This window comes from Bidens hawaiensis, unplaced genomic scaffold (assembly GCF_021521415.1).
Source record: "Bidens hawaiensis isolate Kalapana, Puna unplaced genomic scaffold, B.hawaiensis_p1.1 tig00007954_1, whole genome shotgun sequence".
Taxonomy (NCBI): domain Eukaryota; kingdom Viridiplantae; phylum Streptophyta; class Magnoliopsida; order Asterales; family Asteraceae; genus Bidens; species Bidens hawaiensis.
Window position 1 is genome coordinate 104,573 of NW_027491554.1, and position 23,383 is coordinate 127,955.

At 36.7% G+C, this 23,383-nt stretch overlaps 1 protein-coding gene across 1 annotated transcript; it reads left to right on the plus strand.

Annotated features, from left to right (window-relative positions):
• Window positions 1-2,431: 2,431 nt before the first annotated feature.
• Window positions 2,432-7,012, plus strand: LOC143636437 (nuclear transport factor 2-like). Its single transcript, XM_077104029.1, has 8 exons — window positions 2,432-2,509; window positions 3,367-3,555; window positions 3,638-3,941; window positions 4,747-5,169; window positions 5,682-5,803; window positions 5,870-5,935; window positions 6,536-6,599; window positions 6,686-7,012. The coding sequence occupies exons 2-8, from the start codon at window positions 3,367-3,369 to the stop codon at window positions 6,919-6,921; spliced, it is 1,404 nt and encodes a 467-aa protein (XP_076960144.1). The 5' UTR covers window positions 2,432-2,509; the 3' UTR covers window positions 6,922-7,012.
• The last annotated feature ends 16,371 nt before the right edge of the window (window positions 7,013-23,383 follow it).

The window sequence follows — 23,383 nt, forward strand, 5'->3', positions numbered from 1 at the left end:
AGGTCATGTTGATTCACCATGGGGCAAAAGTTCATAAATCTTATGTTACATTTCAAAAGTATGCAAGCTGTAGCTTAGCAAAAGTTTTCTTACATTTTAGGGTTATATCTCGTCTTTTTTCTTGTATGTTGGGCTTCCTGCTTCTAGCAATAAGTTTCCCTTTTTATTTTTAATATGTTTGGTCTTTTAAAAAATAATAATAATAATAACAACAATCCATATACATGGTAGTTGGGCGTAGAAGTTAACTGAAAACACCTATATCCCTTGTGTAAAAAATGCTTTTCATTTGGGTTTGGTCTCTTTTCATTCGTTCAACTGTTCAAGTCAAACCTTGTTTGATTTGTCTAGTGTTTCAAAGCCTGATGCTATGTACAAAATCAATTCTCTTATTATAATGGATAACATTAAACCGTAGGTTGTGGCGGCGAGTTTTAGTGTCTCTATTGAGTAAAGCTAGTCTTCCTAATACTCATTTCACCTCTGACAAAACACTTAATACTCGTAGTATGTTGTTGAGATGATATACATACAAACTCACTCTCAAGATTAAAGCAAGAGAGTAATTCATACATTCCAAATCTTTTCTCTATTATTAGTGATTCCTTTCAAAACAATAAAAGAGAAAAAAAAAGAGGAAGTGATTTTTACCTTGATTAGATAGATGCGATGATCACTACCAAGGTTAGTGACAAGTTGTAAAAGTTATATTTATGGAGTTTAGAGAGAAGTTGATCTATTGGTCGAAAATTAAAATGGTGGAATGAATAGCATCTAGCCGAATCACATAAATTTGTGTTGTTTGTGATGACGCATTTCTACCATTTATCTATACTTTTATGTTGCAAAATATTCCTTGAGTTGTTATAAATGAATAAAAGTTTTTATAAATTTAAAAAGAACTCATTCTCCACTCTTAGATGCTAGAAGTGACAATCACAAATGGTGATGTCCATTTCTCTATCCGAATATAGAGAAGCCAATGGAATGTGTATATTTGGCTCAACACCCACCCGTCAACAATTTGTTAATCGACAACAGATAAAAAAAAGTTAAATTTAAAATCTCAAGGTATCATCTAATATCATATAGGTATTAAACCCACTATTATTATTATTATTATTATTATTATTATTATTTATCAATTTCATTACCTGTTATTCTCTAGGTTATAGGTATTTCCTTAAAAATTTTCTTTTCTTCGTTTCGTTATTCCTATGCACTCATGATAATAGCATGCCTTGTTGCAGTAACTAGGGGTGTTCAAAATATCCGAACCCAATTAACCCGATCCAACCCAAACCCGAATAAGCAAATTCGGGTCGGGTTAAATCGGGTCAAAAGTATTAATCGGGTTATTCGGGTCAACCCGAATAACCTGAATTGTTAATAAGGTCAGGTTTCGGGTTTATTTTTGGGAAAAAGTCGGGTTTCCGGTTAACCCGAATAACCCGATTAGTGGGGATACTTAACTTTATATACAATGATTAAAAGGTGAAATAAGCACTATAAAAGCAATAATGTTTCATTTACGTTGTGTTCATTTAAATAAATGAACGAGCATGAACACATATTTCACTCGTTCATCTATGTTTGTGAATGATTTTTTATGATCACTCATTTAAGTTTGTTTACGTTCGTTCATGTTCGTTTACATATTAATAGAAAATTATTAAATATTATTTGCATTTAGTAATTATATCACCCTAATATGTTTTATATTTTTTTGTTTGTGTTTATTTAAATGCGTTCATTTATGTTTGTTAATGTATGTTTGTGTTCGTTAATGTATATACATATATGTTCCTTCATGTTCGTTTATCTTTGTTTAATTATGTTCATTTATGTTCGTGAATTCTTCGTTTATGTTTTAAATGAATGATCATGAACACAAATATTTGTTCGATTAAGTGTTCGTGTGCGTTAAAAGTTAAATGAAAGAATACGGCGCCTTTGTTCATGCTCATTCGGTTCATTTATAGGTTTATATATGAAATTATAAGAAAATTACTTGTAAAAGAAATTGAAAATTAAATGGAATGAGAAATTTTGCAACCTATAAGTTACAAACACATAAATGATAAAACAACTTAAAATTATAAAGTAACATGGTTAACCCGATTAACCCGACCCGACAAACCCGAATAACCCAAACCCGACTAACCTGAACCTTAATAGGGTTGGGTTGCGGGTTAGATATTTTTTAAGGAAAACCCGACTAACCCGACCCGATTAACCTGAAACCCGATTGGGTTGACCCGATTAACACCCCAAGCAGTAACTAATATTTTAGTAAGAATGCAAATAAGTGAAGTATAGAGGGGTAAAGTTAAAGTTACTTGTTCCAAGTTCTAATCTAACAACAGAAGAAGCCTCCTCCTTTTCAGTAATTTTGATCTCCTTTTCAGTAATAAATAAATAAATACATTCATTCATTCCGAATCTTTGTTGTTTCTGTACATTCGCTGTTTGATCTCCATCAACAAACGCACCCATCAATTCCAACCAGGTAATAATATTAATAATTGATTCAAATCATTGATTAATTAGGGCCTCATCATTGTCGGTAAACCCTAGCAATTGTAATCAACACCTTCTGCTTATGGAAAATGGAGCCCTGCCTTTCAATACGCAGTTAATGAATTTTATATCTTTCCAATGAATTTTATATCTTTCAGACATTTATTATTATTATTTTTAACACAATAATCCCCAATTTTTATTCAGTGATTATTATTATTATTATTATTATCACTACGGCGTGTTTGTTCATTTAACTTTAACGAAACAAACTATTGAAGATGAACAATTAAAGGAACGTGTTTTCTTGTTTGTGATTGTTCTTTAAGAAAATGTATGTCTCTGTGTTCGTTAACAGTGTAAACTAATGGTTCACAAACATATACAGGAATAATATAAAATAGATGAACCAACTAAGTGAGCTAAAACCAGTTAAAAGTAATGTGAAGAACATGTGTTGGGCCTAAAAAGTTATTAAAACTAGACTAAAACAAACTTAAACGAACATAAATGAATGTAGACGGACAAAAATTAATGAGTTTATATGAAAGATGAACATAAATGAACGAATGAGACATGTGTTCATGTTCATTCAGCTAAATGAACTAAATTTTGTGTTGATGTTTGCTCGTTTATTAGATAAACGAATTTCCCGCCGAAAGATGCACTTGAAGATCAGTTTGTTTACACGTCTAATTGGAACACCTAATAAAATTTGAGTGGCTTTAGTGGAACACTTGGTTACTATTGTGTGAAATTACCGCTATCTTTTATAGTATTTTTAATAAATTTTACAAGAATTACTTGTTATATATTTCTACAATTCATTGCTAATGTGTTTTGCAGATGTCAATGCAAGCAGAAAATCCTGCAACTCTTCTTCCGAGTGCACAAGTTGTTGGCAATGCATTTGTAGAGCAATACTATCATATTCTTCATCAATCTCCTGAACTGGTTCATAAGTTTTATCAGGATTCAAGCATCTTAAGCAGACCAGATGCAAACGGTTTCATGAGTTCAGTAACAACTATGCAAGTGAGTTTCTTTTGTTGGTCTTAAGTAACTCATTATTATGTTACAATCCCATAGTTAAGTTGTAACAAAACAATTAAACCAGGCAATTGATCAGAAGATTCAGTCACTTGATTACAAGAACTGTAAAGCAGAGATTAAAACCGCAGATGCACAAGATTCACATCAGTCAGGGGTTATTGTTTTGGTGACCGGATGCTTAACGGGAAAAGATAATATTAAAAGGAATTTTGCTCAAACTTTCTTTCTTGCGCCGCAAGAAAAGGGTTACTTTGTTCAAAATGATGTTTTTAGGTATGTTGAGGAAAGTGCACCACTCGAGAAAGTTGTTACGTCTGTTGAGAATATTGTAGACCGCGCGCCAGCAGATCGACCCATACAAAGTTCAGGTGTGTTCAAAATAAATAATTAGTGTCAAATATGGTTACAAAACAATATTATTTTTAATAATGACTGATGTTTTGAATAAAATGATACGAGCTTCTATGCATAAAATACTCTTTTGTTGACCTTTAAATAGGTGAAATTTCCACCCCTACTAATAGGGGTGTGCCGTGTGCATGAAACCGAAATAACCAAACAGTAACCAGGATAACTGATGTAGCCAAACTGAAATAACCGAACCCAATCAAAAACTGACGGTTTGGTTTTATCTTTTTAAAAGCTGATTTCTTGGTTCGGTTTTGGTTTTGTTATTAACCAAAAACCGAAAAAACCAATTTTGAGTAATTCATAAGAAATTAATAAATGGTGTAACTCAAAAATATTAGGTTCAAATGTGTAATCAATTAACCATTAATTAACAGAAGTTTTATGCCTAAAGGTTCAATCCCAAATCACTATTTTGAGCCACTTTTTACGACTCAATGGTGAAACCAAAAAAATGGAAACCGAACCATATTGAAAACTGAACTGTTTTGAAAAACCTAAAAACCGAATTTTCTGTTTCTGGTTCGATTTGAGCCCAAAACCTATGCAAGTGAAATATTTACGGTTTATCTAAAATGCCTCTTATGTAAGTTAGAGTATTAGATTAAACAAATATTTTGGGCTTAAATTTAAACTATCAATTCTTTTGTGATGATGATAACAAGTAAATAATTAACTTAAACATAGCATCCAAGAACAAAAGTATCTTGTAGGGAAAAAATAACATGTAAACGCATACTTACACATACTTTTTAATGTTTTCAGAGGTGATTCGTGTTTCAGATAATAATCCTACAAACGAGACCACAACGAACTTGACAACCGAAAATGTCACTATCGGGCCCGAAGTTATTGACCCGGAGGATAAATCAGGGTCAGCGCCGGGTCTCGAGGAAGAAGTCGCAGATGAACCTGCTCCGGTTCAAGCAGGCCCGAACGGAACGGGCCCTATTCAGAAACCCGATCCATCTGCAACCCTAGAGGAGAAGAAATCATATGCTTCAATTGTCAGGGTAACCAAGATTACTGGGTCAATTGGTTCGGGTCATGGTCAAACGGGCAGCTTAAGATGGGCCCCGGCTAACACTGATCACCAGAAATCCAGGCCCGCTAAGCCTTCTCCAGAGCCTGAAACATTAGCCCCTGTGGTCGTTAATGGGCCTGAAAGCAACAATGTTCATGATGATGGTAACAAACTAACAATAACACTTATACTTTTAATCATTTAAAAGTTAGAGAAAATTGTACAAATGGTCCCTGTAGTTTGACCATATTTGCAAGTTTGGTCCCTGGATTTTGAGATTCGCAAACTTAGTCCAAACATTTGTGAGAGGGTTGCACGTTTAGTCCCCACTGTTAATCCTAGTTAGTTTTTTAACGGGCTAGTGATGTCATGTGGGGTAATTGTGTCATATCCAATTTGGAACCCTGGTAAAATACTCTTTCAAACTCCAGAACTCCTAACAGTTTGAAAAGACACAATAACCCTCACATGATTTGCACATAGTGACATACCATCACATTTTGTTAAAAACTAATTGAGATTGACGGTGGTGACTACACTTGCAACCTTCTCACAAGTGTTTGGACTAAGTTTGCAATTTTTAAAATATGGGGACCAAACTTGCAATATGGTCAAACTACAGGGACTTTTTTTGAAATTATGAATGTAAGTACTGATGTTATTTTGGTGGATTTAGGTGAAGGTCACTCTATATATGTAAAGAATTTACCTATGAATGCAACTGTCACACAATTGGAGGAAGTATTCAAAAAGTTTGGGGCCATTAAGACTAATAGTATCCAAGTTAGAAGTAATAAGGTTTGTTTATGATGCTGTCACATGTTTGATGCAATTTGTTTTTAAAATATGTTTTCTTATTTTCAGCATCAGGGATTTTGTTTTGGATTTGTGGAATTTGAGTCATTGGATTCCATGCATAGTGCTATCAAGGTATGACCCGTCTTATTATTTGGCCTGTTATTATAAGAAAGCGGGTCTTATTATTTGGCCCGTTATTATAAGCAAACAGGTCTTATTACTTAAATAATATTTTCATAACAAAGAATATATACTTACACACACACACACACACATATATATATATATATTTATCAATATTCATAATCGTATCTTTTGTTCTTTTATTTGTTATGTTTATTTGACCCGTTATTATAAGCAACTGGGTCAAAATGTCTTTGGCCTTTTCGGTTTTTTTGGTTTTATCATTTGGTATGAATTTTTTGGGCAATAAAATAATTGGCTCAGAATACTGAATTTGGGCTAAATCTTTTTGTTTAATTTATGGACTAATTGATTATTATACATTTGGGTACACTTTTTATTAAATTCTTATAAGTTACTTCAAATTTAAAATAAGAAATGCAAATCCATAAATTCAGTTAGGCTCAGTTTTTTCGGTTTTAACTAAATGCAAAACCAAAAGGTTCAGTTTTTACAAATACATAAAAGCAAACAATCAATTTTTGTTTGGATTCTGTTATTTTTGTTACAAATTGTTTTTTTCATTTTATGGTATCTATGATTTTCCAGGCACCTTCTATCACAATTGGCAACCGCCAAGTGGCAGTTGAAGAAAAGAGAACTACCACACGCGGTAACCACAAGTCCTTTTTACTATTTTGTTTTCTGTAATATTGTTCTTCAGGGCCTATGTAAGCCTCTGTTAACTTGGTTTCTCAGTTGGCATTGGTGGCGGTGGAAGAGGGCGGTACTCATCTGGAAGAGGCGGTGGTTTCAGGGGTCGTGGTGGTTATTATGGCGGCCGAAGTTTTGGTAGAAATGAGTTTAGGTACCAAGGCGAGTATTCTAACCGGTCAAAGGGGCGGAACTCGGAGGTGTATCAGCGAGTTGACCAGAACGATGGTGGCAGGTACACTCATCAACCAAATAAAGACACCAATTCTTCTACACAGTAATCATAAGTAATGAGGATTGAAGCATCTAATCAAAATTTTGACCATGATTCTAGATTTATTGTTTTGTTCGTTTTCAGTGAATTATTTACATATATATTTGAGATTTTGATTTTTTTTTTTTTTTTTTTAACTTTTTATAGACATTTGTTCATTTTGGATCTTTACAGAATTATAACCTTTGCTAAAGTGAAATTATTAGTTTTTGGGAGGGTTTCTTATTTTGACATAATTCAATGTGTAAAAATGATGATGTAATATACAGTTTTGTTAATTTGTATGCCAAGTATTAAAAAAAATGACAAGGTGTTGGCTAACAAAAAATGTTGTGTAACTAAGAAATCATCTACATGGCATTTGCATATGTAACAAGTGTGCTAGTTGCGTATCGTTGGTTGATTTTATGAGCACCTGTATTTTAAACAAATTATCGTTGATTTTATAAATACATGTGTTTTGAATAAATCAGTGGACTTTAATAGATCACAAATTCATGTAAAGATAACTTTCAGAGGGTGGCACAATGTTAAACGTCTAAATCCCTGTAGCAGAGTTGTATGATATTTTGCCATAATCCTGTTGGTTGACAAATTTAGGGGTGTGCATGAAATAGTTACAAGCAAGTATTCAAACAATACAAATATAATATGTCTAGGAACAATGAACAACATTAAAGTTATAATTAGTTTTCTTCTCTTTTCATTTCCTTTATTCTTTTTTTTTATATATAACATATACCAAATGCTTTCAGCTTTTTAATTGTTTTTAAACTTTCATAATTTAGTTAACCACATATATTTAGTATTTTGTTATAGCTAGTTTGATGGTCTGGTTGCAAAGACGAGTCTTTTAAACACCCAAATGTTTTGGGTTTAAGTCTAGGAAGAACACGAAATTTGTTTATAAAATAATGGATAGATGGCTAAAAAAATTAGATGGAGAATTCATTACGATACTAGCAAGTCGCTAGAACAGACGACTAGATTGCTAAAGACAACATTAGATAGAGAATTCATTGCATCAAGAAAACATTTTATTGTAACATTTTTTTTACTTGTGTGTTATCCATTAAAACGAGTTCATCTTGAACATTATGAGAAATGCAGCAGTGCCAGTCACTTTTCATTTGTTGTTAAAGATTTTGTCATTCCAAGCTTTTCATAAACCATAATGTTGATAGGAGAATTGCTTGTAGACCTTTTTTGAAAGCGGTTGGTTCTACGGGAAAGCCAGCATCTCCTCTATCAAATTGCCTGTGAACGATGGGAGTTTGCACCACTTAGCAATCTAAGACCATGGTTTCCAGCTAGAGGGCAGACAATTAACAAATGGGTGGCTGATTTAGGTGTTGTATCATAGAGATCGCGGATAGCTGCTCGACGTCCAATACCGCCTTTTACCAATTCGACCTTGGTAGGTAACCTGTTCACAGACGGTCAGGCGCTCTCCAGCCAAAACAATTAAATCTTAATTGGCACCCAGTTAACTCATTTATGATTATAAGCTCCTTGGCTGTATTATTCTGTTTCGGATCATTCATTCATCCTACATAAACTACTATGAAGTCAAACAATCTTCACTTGACCATGAAACGTCATTTAATTGGTTAAAATGACTTCTTGCAAGAATGTATGTGTGTTTGGGGTGTGTGTGGTGGTGGTGGTGGTGGTGGTGGGGGGGGGGGGGGGGGTTGATAACATTGTTAATCTTGTTGTGTATTGTTTGAATACTAAAAAAATTAACATTTTTCTGTTCTGGCAGATGATCGAATTTGTAATATAAATTATTCACATATACGTTACTAAAATGTACATCAGTTATCAAGATTTGAACCTAAGTTAGTAAATAATTAATAGATGATCGTGATATATACTAAGATAAATACTAGATCTCGACTAGTTGTTCACAAAATCATACAATATCGTTATATCTTAAATGTTAGCAAACCCGACCCAGTTGAAGACCCGATTACAACTACAGGCCCGAACCCATTGGATACTACATATGTCAGTTTAGTACAAGCCCAGAGTTAAACTCTCAAGCCCACCACTTAATCAAGTCCAACGAAATCCTATCCATGTTGCAACAGTTGTTATTTTATTTCTATTTTATATTTATTTGTTTGAAGTTTTTTTTTCAAAGCAGTTTTTAATTCCCTAAGTGTAGCAAAACGTGGGTAGTTATTGGTCTTTCTCATTTTGTAACGCAGTTCGTAATGGAATGATCAGTTTTTGAGTTTTCCTAAAAAATATTATTTTCTGCACCTAGAGGGTATTATTGTTCCATTGCTATTCTAGAATTTGGCAGGTTTTAAAAGGTGATTTTGGACGACTAGTTCTTGTTCTCGTGGTGCGGCTGTATCGAGAATCCAGGCTAGTTTTATTCTGCTCAACGAAACTTGCGGGTGGTGTGACTGTATCTCGCGGGAACCGTTGTTGTTTGTATTGTTAGTGTAGGGTATTTTCGATTCAAAACTAAGCTTGTTGCCATCATTTGGTATCAGAGCACATGGATACCCGAAACAGTACCGAATTGAAGAAGATTTTAGAGACCATGGAAGCCGACAAGAGAGATATGGCACAACAAATGAAAGCCATGCAAGATCAAGTTCAAGAATTAATTTTGTCGCAAAACCGATGAAATAGTTGTGAAGACTCTAGTTCTGGTGAATCAGTTAACAAGGAAGCGACCGACGGTTGGCATCTGAATGACATAAAGGTCGACATACCCGAATATGATGGAAAACTAGAGCCCGATGAATTTGTGGAGTGGATCCGAACTGTAGAACGGGTATTCGATTACAAACAGACCACTGAGGACAACAAAGTCAAAATTGTTGCTCTTAAATTACGCAAGTATGCTTCAACATGGTGGTCCAATGTTTGCCTAAAACGTGAACGAGTTGGGAAGGAAAAGATTCGAACTTGGCTTAAGATGAAAGAGAAGATGAAGCAGAAGTTTCTTCCAACTTATTATATTCAAGCTAGTTTTTCTCAATTGCATTCTTTAAAACAAGGTACAGGTACAACTGAAGATTACTCATGTGAATTTGAATATCTATTAATGAAGTGTGATATCCCTGAAGATGATCCTCAAACCCTAGTACGCTACTTGGGTGGCCTAGAATTACGAGTAGCCCATGTTGTGGAATTACACACATATGAAACTCTAGCTGAGCTCACTTTATTGGCCCACAAGGTTGATTCTCAGCAACGTACTAAAGCAAAAATGGATTTCACTCGGCCCACTTTTAAGTCCAGTTCTTATCAAAAACCCAATACCACAACTAAACCCCTTCAAACTTCAAAACACCTGTTCCGAACCCGTCAAGCACAACGATGTTTATGCTATGTTTTCACATGTTAAAGCTTACATGGAGCAGCAGAACAACACTAACCAAAGGATCCTTTGGGAAATAGAAGACCTGAAGAGGACTAAGAGGCCAGCGGAGGAACAAACTCCCCTGATGCCTAGGATGCTGGATTTCACCACTCCAGGGTCCTTGGCTCAACATACTCAAGGATCATCCATCCTCCAACCGGGATCCATGAGTCAACAAACTCAGGGATCCTCAGTTTTCCAACAAGGATCATCCATCCTTAATCCGGGGTCCATGGGTCAACAGGCTTAAGGATCCTCGATCTTTCAACAAGGATCATCTATCCTCCAATCAGGGTTAGCAGACTCAAGGATCCTCGATCTTTCATCAAGGATCATCGATCCTTCAACCAGGATCCTCTGGGTTATGTTACCAAGGATCCTATAACTTTTAGCCTCAAGGATCCTTCCTTCAGAATCAAGGATCCTCTGGAATTCAGCATCAGAGGTCTTCGGAGGTCCATGAAGGAGATATTATCCCCATGCAGACTATCGCGTCTGGTGGACCAACTCCTGTAGCATGCGCTTCTTACCTCAGCCATTCTTCTGGAATGCCGACGTTCACGCAACAAAGAGGTAACATGTATGATCCTATATCCTTAGATGCTAATCATGGTTCCATGCAGGATGCAGGTATCAACCATGCTATGACTAAGAACTGCAGAAACTTAAGGATATGATATCCAACGTACCAGGGGTGATCCGTCCAATCCCTGAGATATCGGAAGGAAGCCACAAATTGTCTAGATTTGCTCCACCAATCTGTGACGCGGAGATCCCGAAACGCTTTCAAACCCCCAACATGAAAGTGTATGATGGGACCACTGATCCTGAAGAGCATGTAGCTCAATACAGGGAAAGGATGGAGATAAATCCAATTCCTGAGAGGCTCAAGGAGACTTGTCGGTGCAAGGGTTTCGGATCCACACTAACAGGTGCTGCTTTAAAATGGCTGCCAAGTCTTCCTTCCTTTTCTGTTACTTATTTTCACATTTAGTTAACTTATTCAACAACCAATTTTCTTGCAGTAGGAAATTTGAGAAGTTAACTAGTGACTTATATAGAGTTGTCCAACCCAACGATGAATCCCTTTGGGATTTTGTCATGAGGTTTGGCAGGGAGGCCATAGAAATCCCTAATCTTGACATGGCTACGGCTGTAGAGGCCTTCAATATGGGGCTAAATAGGGGCTCCCCTTTTATGATGATATCGTGATGACTCTTTGCAGGTCTTTAGATGAAGTAAGGAACAGAGCACTGAGGTTCATACGGCTGGAGGATGACAAAAGGATCCAAGAATGATTAGGGGCTCAAACGAAGCAAGAATCCTCTGATAAGAAACAAGGATCCTCGTTCAGAAACAACAATTCGAAGCCGTACTCCAAATCAACAACCAAAACATCCGAGCAGTTGAGGAAGGAGTTGATGATGAAGATTACCCTAGCATCTTAGAATATTGCTTCTCTGTGGATACTAATGGCTTGATTTGTGCCATGAAAGATCTAGGAGAGAAGGCAAGGTGGCCTAGAAAGAGCGAGAAGTTGACGACCTTCAGAGACAAATCCAAATGTGCACATTCCATGAGGATTTTGGCCATACGACGGATTATTGCATCGGTTTAAGGAGGGAAATTGGATATCTCCTAAGAAAGGGCCATTTTAAGGAAATTTTGGGAAGAAAAAAGTCAAGGATCTAGGATCCTGAAGAAGTTCCTCAAAAAGCAACTCCGCCCCCATCAGATGCTCAAGTGATCAACTTCATTTCCGGTGGCTCAGATATATGCGCCACTTCTTTATCTTCAGCAAAGAGACACGCCAAAGAAACCAAGCTGGAGAATGGAGAAGACCAGTCATATTCACTACTTTGACGACTGACAAAAGGATCTTCTTCGATGAAGAAGATAAATCAAGCATCTAGGATCCACATCATGACGGTTTGATTGTCACTTTGTTTATTGCTAACCATTATGTATGCAGGATCCTAGTCGATGGTGGAAGATCGGTCAATATCATCCAACACGATGTCCTCCAGAAAATGAATATCCCAGACTCGGAGATCATCCCGAGGACGTCGTTGCTAGTTGGCTTCAGTGGCAAAACCAAGAAAACATTGGGGGACATCAAACTCCTAATATACATTGAAGGGTTAAACTCTTACCAAAAATTTTATGTTATTGATAAACTATCTTGTTGCAATGTTATTTTGGGCAGGACTTGGCTACATGGATTGAAGGCCGTAGTCTCTACTTACCATCAGTGAATCAAACTGCCGACTCCTTGGGGAGTAGTAAGGATAGATGGTGACCAAGTAGAAGCCAAGAATTATTATTCTTCATCCATGAAGCCAGCAGCTAAACAGACGATAACATAGCAACCACAACAACGTCCTAGGAACGTGTTGGGGAGCGTGACATAAAAGAAGTATCCTTGGACCTCGAGGATCCAGATGTGAAGGTGTTCTTAGGATCCAGTATCCCTAATGAGATCGAGGAGGATATAATATCCTTCCTAAAGCGAAGAAAATCCACATTTGCCTTCCAACACTCAGACATGACAAGTATTTCTAAGGAGGAATTACCTACAGGTTAGGCCTTGATTTATCTGTTAAAACCGTCCCTCAGAAGCGAAGGAAATTCGCTCTTGAGAGGAACGCGATCATACAAGAAGAAGTTGAAAAACTTCTTAAGGCCGGTATGATCAGAGAGGTTAAGTATCCTCGATGGTTAGCTAATATGGTTGTTTCTAAAAAGAATGGAAAGTGGAGGGTGTGTGTCGATTTCACTGATTTAAACAAGGCATGCCCCAAGGATTCTTTCCCATTACCACATATAGACTCCATGGTGGATGCAACGACAGTACATGAGATGCTTACCTTTATGGATGCTTCCTCTGGATTTCAAAAAATTTAGATGGAACCATCTGATCAAGAGGATACAACATTCATGACTCCTACCAGCATATACTATTATATTGCTATGCCATTTGGACTAAGAAATGCAGGGGCAACATATCAAAGACTGGTTAGCATGATGGTAAAGGATCAGTTAGGCAAGACCATGGAAGTCTACATAGATGACATGGTGGTGAAGTCGAAAAGAGCTGAGGATCACCTCAGAGATTTGAAGAAGCATTCAATATCGTAGGTCAGTACAATATGAAGCTGAACCCATCAAAATGCCATTTTGGTGTCAAGTATGGGAAGTTCCTAGGATACATGGTGACAAAAAGAGGAATAAAGGCGAGCCCCGAACAGATAGAAGCCATTATCAATTTGAAGTCTCATGTGAATGCTAAGGATGTCCAAAGACTGACGGGAAGAATAGTTGCTCTCAACGGATTCATTTCCAGATCCTCAGAGAAGTGCAAAGACTTCTATAATATTTTGAGGAAGAATAAAAAGTTTGAATGGACTCAAAAGCATGAAGATGCACTAAAGGCCCTTAAGGATTATCTATCCTCAGCGCCTGCTTTGATGAAGCCAATTGATGGTGAGCCGCTGTCTCTATACTTAGCCGTATCAGGTAATGCAGTTAGTGCTGTTCTGGCCAAGGATCATGAAGGACAATAGCACCTGGTATATTATGTAAGTAAAAGCCTCTTAGATGCAGAGGTCAGGTATTCTCACATTGAAAAATTAATTCTTGCTTTGATTATGGCCTCAACCAAGTTGAGACACTATTTTGAAACGCATACTATTATTTTGAGAACTAAATATCCTGTTAAGAATGTTCTTAGAAAACCAGAATTGTCATGAAGGATGGCCAAGTGGGCTGTGAAGCTGAGTGCATATGATATTCAGTATGAGCCCAGAACAACCATTAAGTCACAAGTGTTTGCATACTTTGTGGCTGATTTCAGTAGTGACATGTAGAAGGAAGCTGATTTTGAAGTTTAGCAACTAGGAAAGACTAAGGATCCTTAGATCCTCTTCACAGATGGAGCATCCAACATAAGAGGAACAGGATTAGGTATCCTACTGAAATTGCCACAGGGGGACATTATACCCTAGTTCATTGCATGTGCATGTCAAGCCACCAACATTGAGGCAGAATACGAAACACTTATCGCAGGTACCAAGAGAAGAAAATGCTGGGGCAGATGCTATAGCAAAATTAGCATAATCATTAAAGATCCCGGATGATGTAAAGATACCTATCATTCATATATTGTCTCCGGCAATTGGAGAACATGAAGCTGTGGAGGAAATAGTGGATTGCACAGATGATGTGTGTATAATGATGCTCTCACAAATAAGCTTTAAATTTATTAAACGAAAATCCTAAAGAAACCACACAAAACCGGCAAGTGTACCGATCACTAATAGTATAGCACTAAGGAAGTCCGAGTGTCGAACACAAGGACTCGAGAAAACGTACTTAATACTTAACCCTAACCAAGACTCACCTAAGAATAATATATTTTTTAAATGATTTTTATACTATTAACTACTTAACCTAACTTAAATTAACTTAAAAGACTTAAATTAAGAAAACTAGACGAAACTTTGAAAATAAGATTTATCAATAGGAAAACGTCTACCTAGGTAAGAATCCTATTGAAGGTATAATAAGCTAATGGATTGTAGAATCTCACGACACCGGTTCCTATGGATGACACAACTAAGGTTCACTCAAGAAAGCTAGATTACCTCTCGGTCTCACTAACAAACCCTAACCTACACTTAGTTGATTTTAAGAACTAACCAGGTAACGAATTGTTAAAGTGCTCTAATGCCGACTCTCCTCTCGGTCTCACCGACACACTACCCTAATGGAGACGAATACTACGCAACCAAGGATAGAGGAACATTTTAGTTTAACTTAAACTAGGTCAACTAATCGCTCACAAACCCAAACCCGACAAGAACCGAACCCGCTCTCGCGCGATCCTAATCCTAACAAGTAAAAGCTATGAGACGACCATACTTCCTATCACCTCTCGGTCTCTAAGAAGGTGTCTACCCGCTGATTTTAACTAATTAATATACCCAACTTAACCCTACGGTTGTACACCCCGCAAAACAATCTCTAAACACAAAGTAAAGAGTTCAAACAAGCTAAAATCAACTAAAACCGATTCAATCAATCAAAGCAAGATGTAATTGAGTATTATTAATCAAAACACAACCACTAAACCCCAACCTAATTCAATGTTAAACCAAACTTTACAATAACAATTCAAGTCATGATCATCAACAATCCAATCTACTTACTAAAACCTAACAATAATCGTCTAACATAGGTAGAACTAACTAATTTAGCCTAACATGATTTTTGGACAGCAGCAAACAATTGACTTAAACATCATAAAACTCAACATAAACATATGTAAACTCATTCAAGAATCAATCTCAATCAAACACAAGTCAATCTTCAAGTTACTTGCAAAACAATCCAACATAAAAGATCAAATCAACCAGTTAGGTTTCTTGAACAAAAACACAAAGTTTATGGATGTATTACTCATTATTATGGCTGAGATTATGAGTGTATATGGTCCCTAGCTACTGTCCACAACCGTCCTTAGCCTCCTTCTTCTTCCCTTGGTTCAAGAATTGCAAAAAACGAATTTTCCTCTTGAATGGGGGATTTAGGGTTATTTTTTTCCTAGTTGGCTGCTGATTTCGGGATTGATGGCTGTTAGGGTTCTTATTTTCTTCAATTAACTTAATATATTATGCATAAAAGGCTTGGAACTTGTGGGCTTGGGTCGGGCCTTGAGTTGTAGTCTTCAAAATTGATCAAAAAGGCCCCTAGAGTCTTCAAACTTAACTCTTTTTTCCATCAACTTTCATAACCTACAAGTAACATTCAATCTTTGTAAAATTAAGCAAAAACCACCTATAACTATTATTAATTAAACAATTAAGCAATTAAAACATGATAAAATAATAAGGAAAGTAAGTGTGTTTTACAATACATCAAACATCTCCACACTTAAGTCTTTTTCGTCCCAGAAAAAGTCTAATGCAGTTGGATCAGAATTGGAAAATACAGTCTTAAAAACATATAGGTTAATTTTTTAAAGCTTAGAAGAACGCAAAAACCGCGATCATCGATATTGTTGTCCACTTAAACCCATGCCTTAATCTTTACCGGGACAAATAAGATCCGACAATAATATTACTCAGTGGTTTACACAATTAAGACCCGCTTATATTCAGCTTTTACCGGACCAGACCACCCCAAATTGACTTAAACCTCAAAATTAGCAGAATTAAAACTTTTGTTGCTTTATTTTTTTCATGTATAGTTAAGACGATAAAGGATATTGTTTATCCACCTAAGCTTAAGCATCAAAGTCTACCAAGCAGCCATTAGATACGGATAAGGTTCAATTAATTAGTAGCTAGTGTCCCCCACAACATGACATACCCCCGTAATCAGACTAGCAGTTTAAAATATATATCATAGGCTACACGGCATACTCTAACGTTAAACCTACCCAAGCATCATATGATAACGTATTCAAATTTTTAAAACTCATGATATTTCCACTTTTCCATACCAAAATTTGAGGCTTGAGTATGGCCTGACCTTTCATTACTTATCTTTCACGGACAAAACGCTTTACCCACAAAATATTTCCGTTTTAACCATTCTATCAAATTTGCCCTTTCATTTTCAAGGCTGAGCCTACCGACACATCCAAAGTTAAGTGCGTTTTCTTTTATTTATCTCATATTATTAGTAGTTTGAAAAACGATTTCCGATAAATATCATCATCTCCCACTTTAACGCAAAAGAAAACTAAATCAAGGGATCATTTTCTTTAAAACTTTTTTTTTAAAAAACTTTTCAGCGAAAGAACAAAACAATTTTTTTTAAAGTTTTAAAATTTTTCCTACAACTAAGTAAAATAAATTCCCATCCCCACACTTAGAACGAAATCGTCCTCGATGAGAACAAGGAAAAGAAATAAAATAAAATATAAATAAAACTTAAAGCATAAAATTAAAACTTAAAACAAAAAGTAAAACAGAGAACAGGTTACTCCCATGGTTTATATGCATAATCTTCACCAGCCGTGTATCAATCGAACTACCGTATAGCATTTCATTCGCGGCCGCAACCTCGGGAGAACTAGTTCCACAACGCCATCCAGAGCTACCATGCACATAATAATACCTGCAATCTCTCAAACTCGCTCGCATGTAGCGGCGTACAAAACAGAAAACAAAAACATAAGAAATAAACATATTTTTGTGTTTTTGATTTTTTAATTTTTTTGATTTTTATTAAATATTTAATTTTTGTATTTTTATGTTTTTATAAATAAAAATAAAACAAATAAAAACAGATAATAAAGAAAATCATAATACAAACTCTTCAACTCGGGCTGTCTCCCGAGTGATGCATCTAACACGTCTACGTTTCGGCGAATGAGTCAAGGTTGAATACCTCGACTGTCTGATCAGTTATTGGCTCAGCTATGTAGTGCTTTAATCTATGGCCATTCACCTTAAACTTCCCGCTTTGATCTTGTATCTCAATGGTGCCATACGGGAATACCTCAGTGACCGTGAACGGTCCCGACCATCGGGATTTCAACTTTCCCGGGAATAACCTCAACCGGGAGTTATATAGTAAGACCTTATCCCCACACTTGAACTGTGTCAGGTCCCCGATTTCAGCTGGATCTTACTCAAATCATGTCATAACTCACACAAATAGATGTGTTGACAAGGAAGTTAATGACGGGTTGCTATATTTAGAAAGTTCACCGTTTGTTAAAGGCGGAATCAATAACAAACATGTGGTTGCTTAAAACGTATTCAAAGTTAATCAACACAAACAAGATTTACTCAAAAGATTTCCATTTATATAAATGAATCATACAAAGTGGATAATCGTTTTAGGGTTTCTTGATAAGGAAGGTTTTCAGCCGTCACACATAAAATTCTTTCTTAATAAATGTGACTGTCTACCTTGTTGTGTTTCCTTATCTTGTTAGGTGTGCCCTAAATTATTCCATTTATAGGCCTGACACCTGTAGACAGCTGTCATTCCTTCTAGAAACCCTATCCGATAATAAATATTCAAATTACATATTCAGAAATATTCTAAGTGTAAAACAAGTCTTCCGGGTAGGCTTTACATCAATCTTGTCTTTCCGAGTATGCTCGGCCATCCTTCATAACTTGGTAACATAGAAGTGTGCTCGGGATCAGTTTCCGGGTAGACTTTACTTGAAGAGTATTTTACCAAGTAAAATACTCACCGGGTAGACTTCAATCTTCTTGGCTTTATCAGACTTTGCCCGACAAATCCTTACGAGCAACCTTGTTTTTCAATGGTCCTATCAACTCCTTGCTTGGAATAAGCTTATTAGCAAAGTGTGCTCGGAGGCACTTTACCTTGCTAGAGTTGAATCCTGCCCGATGATACTTGTGATACTTCATTAAACACTGGGCATGCCCGATGATATTAATGAATACCTTGCCCGATCTCCAAATACTTGGTTTCTTGAGCTTGGTTAGCCTAAAGCTTACTCGGAAGTGAACTTTACTTGGCTATGAAGAACAAACCTGCTTGATAAAGTGATCCTTGCCCGGACTTGATATATTAGTGAACCATACCCGGTAATGCACTAGTTTGCAAACCCTGCTCGGATATTTACTAAATGAGACTTAGTGAAGATAATTCTGCCCGATAGACAAAATATCGTACCCGGCTAAGTAAAAGCATGCTCGGAGGTTTGAGGTGTGCCTGGATCCATACTTAGCGAATTCTGAGGAGGTTGAGAAGATTCCAATATTCCATCTGATCAGTTTTGTGTCAAATCTTGACTCAACAATCTCCCCCCTAGATTGGAACACCTCAGCTGACCCAAAACATTTCTAAGGTTACTTACACTTAGTCAAAATACACATCAAATTAAAAGTCAAATTACATATTCAATTATCATAAATAAAAATTACATATTCAAAAAGGCTGTCATAAGACATTACAAAGTAAAAGCCTAGTCTAGGAATTTTGTCTTTTCCATGCACTGTATGCGGCTTGCCTTCTGTTGGTTATCACTGATGCAGCTCTCATTCTGCAAATATCAAGGGCTTGGTAATGAGTGTGACCCTCTGGTATGACCTAGTCCCTAATATCCATTAAGTCTTCATCATGTAAGAAATTCAAATCTTCATCCTTCTTGATAATCCCCAGTATTTTTCCATCAGAATTTCTCAGCAAGTAATGGTCATCTTTTTCTTTGTATTCAACTTCAGTAATGACTCCATTTCTTTGGACTTTATAGTTGGGGCGTATCATTCTTCTCTCAAGACTTATGCATGTGTTCACTTTTGACAGTGGATGTTTGTCTCTGACATTCATCTTGTAGTTTGTTTCAGCCATGTCCATCCTTCTTAACTTTGCAGTTCTCTTTGATCTGTGAATTTGGACAGTCTTCCAGTTTCTCTTTTCTTTCAGAAATCTGAATCCTCTGTCTGCTTCTTCTCTTAAGAATTTTGAAAGACCATTCATTTGTCTTCCAGCCACTCTGTTTCTGTTTCTAAAATCATATAAAGTGAGTGATTTCATTCTTTCTAACTGTTCTTCAGTATATTCATAGAAATCACTTCTCACAACTATATCTCTTAGTTGTCTACTTTCCATAATCACTCTTATGCATTCACACACAGAATCATAGTAGATTTCTCTAGGAAGATCCACATCTGACTGTGGTCTTGTTGTTCTTTGTTGGGCAGATCTACTTGATTCTCCTCTACCACTTTCACCTCTTCCACCTCTTCCACCTTCACCTCTTCCACCTTGTGGATATCTTTTTGAAATTGGTGGTCTGAAAGGAACAAACTTCTTGGGTTTTCTGGGCCCGAAATTGAAGAATTTGATGTAGATTGCTTCAACCATTTCAGTTGGAAGGTTGGCAAGCTCAACAACATTTGCTCCTGCATCTCTAAGAGCTAGAAGCATTTTCTCCATACCAGGAGTTCTTGACAAACCAGCAGGTACAAAACTTCCATCTGCAAAGTATCTTGGATTCTCACTTTCTTTTAGAGCTTTCTCCCATTCAGCTTTTTGAATATGGAAGAGATATTTCAAATCCTCCTTTTCCAAAGCCTTGAAAGAGGCTTCATCCATTCCTCTTTGAGTAATCATTATATTCCTTAGAATGTTGATCATATCTTCATTTTCCCAAGGTATACAAGGTTCATCTTCAGATTCAGAATCCACTTCTTTTGGAGTAGGGGTTTCAACAATAGGAACTTCCTTAGACACTTCCTTTTTCACCCTGTATCTTCTGTTTTTCCCTCAGAGTAATTATCTTTCTTTTCTTTATTTGAGGTTCAACAGATGTTTCAGCATGTTTGGTAGAGCTCTCAGTTTGGACCCTCTTCAATTTTTCTTTTCTTTTCAGTTTGTTGTACTGATCCAATACTGATTCTCTAGATAGGTTCTCAACCATCTCAGGCTTTAACCCTTTCTCAAGCAAGTAACCACACATACCTCCAAATTTCTTCTTCAAAGTTTCCAATTTCTCAGTCTTCTCATTCTCTTTTACACTTTTTTCAATAACCTTTTCTCTTTCACTGTTGTAAAGGTCTTGGAGTTGGTCAACTGTGAAGTGAGACAGATCTTTCTCTGAATAATTATGCCTTCAGAGATATTCTCTGTATTTCTGGCAGTCTCTATTCTTTTGTTCCATCCTTTTCTTGAAACCATCTCTCTCTTTGTCAAGTCTCTTTTGCAACTGATCATTATCAAGATCAGCCAAAGTTTCAAAACTCATGCCATACCTCCTCAACTTTACAACCAATGGATGATTTCTCTTAGCTTCTATCATACTCAACTCAATGTTAGCTCTCTGCTCATTAGTCATTTCTACATGTGGAGATTCAGCATTAACAGCTTCACCTCCTTTTCCTTGATCATCATCAGGATTATCATCATTATCTAAATCCTCAGATTCATCCTCTTCTTCAGTTAGATTATTCATTGCATCAATCTTGGGTTCATCAGAGGGTGGATGCTCTGGGTTTGATTCAGTTTGAGCAGGTACAACAGGAACACCTAGAATCTGTTGACCAGGTTACAGTGTCTGCAGTGGAATTGCTCTGATTGGACAATTATCATTATCACCCTCACCATCAGGAGTCTCAACATAGCATTTGTTCTTTTCATCCCATTTTCCTCTCTTTCTTCTCCTCTCATCAGTTCTTTTCTGTTCATCAAACTTCCTCTTTCTTGTATACACTTGTTCAAACCTTTTGGCTCTTTCCATCCTGATTCTGGTGATATTAGCCAACATTTCTTCAACAGATTCACCAGTAGGCCTTTCAGGTTCCCTTTCAGGTTCCTTTTGTGGCATTTCTTCAGATTCACAAGCCTTTTCAGATTCCTTTTCAGGTTGGCTTTGTGGTTGAAACATACTAACCACCATAGCCAAGGAATTGTCAGCTTCCTCAATTCTGTTCATCCTAATAAGTGTTTCAATTGCTTCTTGATCAGCCACTTATTCAAAAATTTCTTTAGCAATATTGGCTTGATTGATCAAATTTTCTTGCTCTGCCATTTCTTCTGGAGTCAGTGTTTGAGCCAATATCTCCCTATCCCTTGTCTCACTTAGAATATTCTCTTGTTCTCTTAAGGCAGCAACAGCAGCAATTTCATCATCTGTAAACAACACATCTTTCTCTGGATATGCCTTAATAGGCTCTTCTTCACAGACTTTTGCTTTACCTTTCTCAATTCTTCTTCTCTCATCCTCTTCATCTTCAGACTGTACAAAGTCATCTATTTCTTTCTCAAGTGCTTCCAGTTCTGGATCATGCTCTAGTCTCTTGGAACTTGCTTGTTGATCAGGTTTTGGTTCAGTGTTTATAAGCTCCTCAGTAGTAGCATTTTCATCAATCATTACTTCAGTCTCTACTTCTGTCTGTACATCAGTCAAGACATCAGTAGCTATGTTAGTTAAGACATCAGTAGCATTGAAAACATCAATAGCTAAGTCAGTAGCAGCTACATTCTCCTCAACATCTATCTTTTCAATCTCATCCATTCTCCCATCATTCTCTTCAACATTCTTTTCAACACTTACCTCATCCCTTTCCACATTTCTCATTTCATCATTTCTTTCTTCATTGTAGTCGTAATCTTGTTCTCCCATATCTGATCTGTCACCCTCATATTCATCATCTTCAATCCTCCTTTCCTTACTACTTTCCTCTCCATCATCATAACCAATCATAATCAATTTTAAACTGTCTGCAGTCTTCACAACTGTTACAGTTTCAGTTTGAGCATCTACACCAGAGATAGTTGGCATATTATCATTCTCCCCCTGTTTTGGGGCAGCTGAGGTCTTCTCAACCTCCTGCTCCAGGGCTTGAATTCTCAGTTTTGCTTGTACCAACTTCTCTAACAATATCACATTCTCCTCTGTCACCTCCTCATTTCTTTTCTTCAACTCAGCATTTTCTTTTAACAGAGTTAACATGTCAGTTTCAATGGGTGGTGTTGTAGGTGGTGATGTGGAAAATGGTTCATATTCAGCTTGGTCATGGGTTGTGGTGTGAGTTTGGTAATTGGATTGTTGTGGTGATTGTGTATGATGTGGGCTTGGAATGAATGGATCTGAGTGTATAGGGCTAGATGTTGGTGGTATTTGTGGTGTTGGGGATATATGGGATGATGTATCAGGTTGGCTAATGGTTTGGGTTTGTGGTGGTGATGTTATAATGGGTTGGTTAATGTGTGGTGATGACTGTGGTGGTGATGGCATAATGAGTTGGTCAATGTGTGATGGTGACTGTGGTGGTGTTGGAATAGGTTGATCTAGTTGTTCAATTTGCTCCCCCTGATCAGGTGCATCAACTTCCATAGCTACTCCAGCTCCTCCTTCATCTCCAACAAAATTATCATCTCCATCATCAGAGTCATCCTCATCACTCTCAACATCATCTCCTCATTCCTCCTCTGAGCTTAACTCAGGCACTGGCATCACATTCAAGTCATGGTCCAATAACCATGGCAAGATCTCAAATGGAGTTTCAGCATTGAATCTATTTGCAGCACCAGGATTCTTAATTCTCTTGTATGTATCAGGGTTTTGCAGTAGGTGAGTAATTCCCATAGT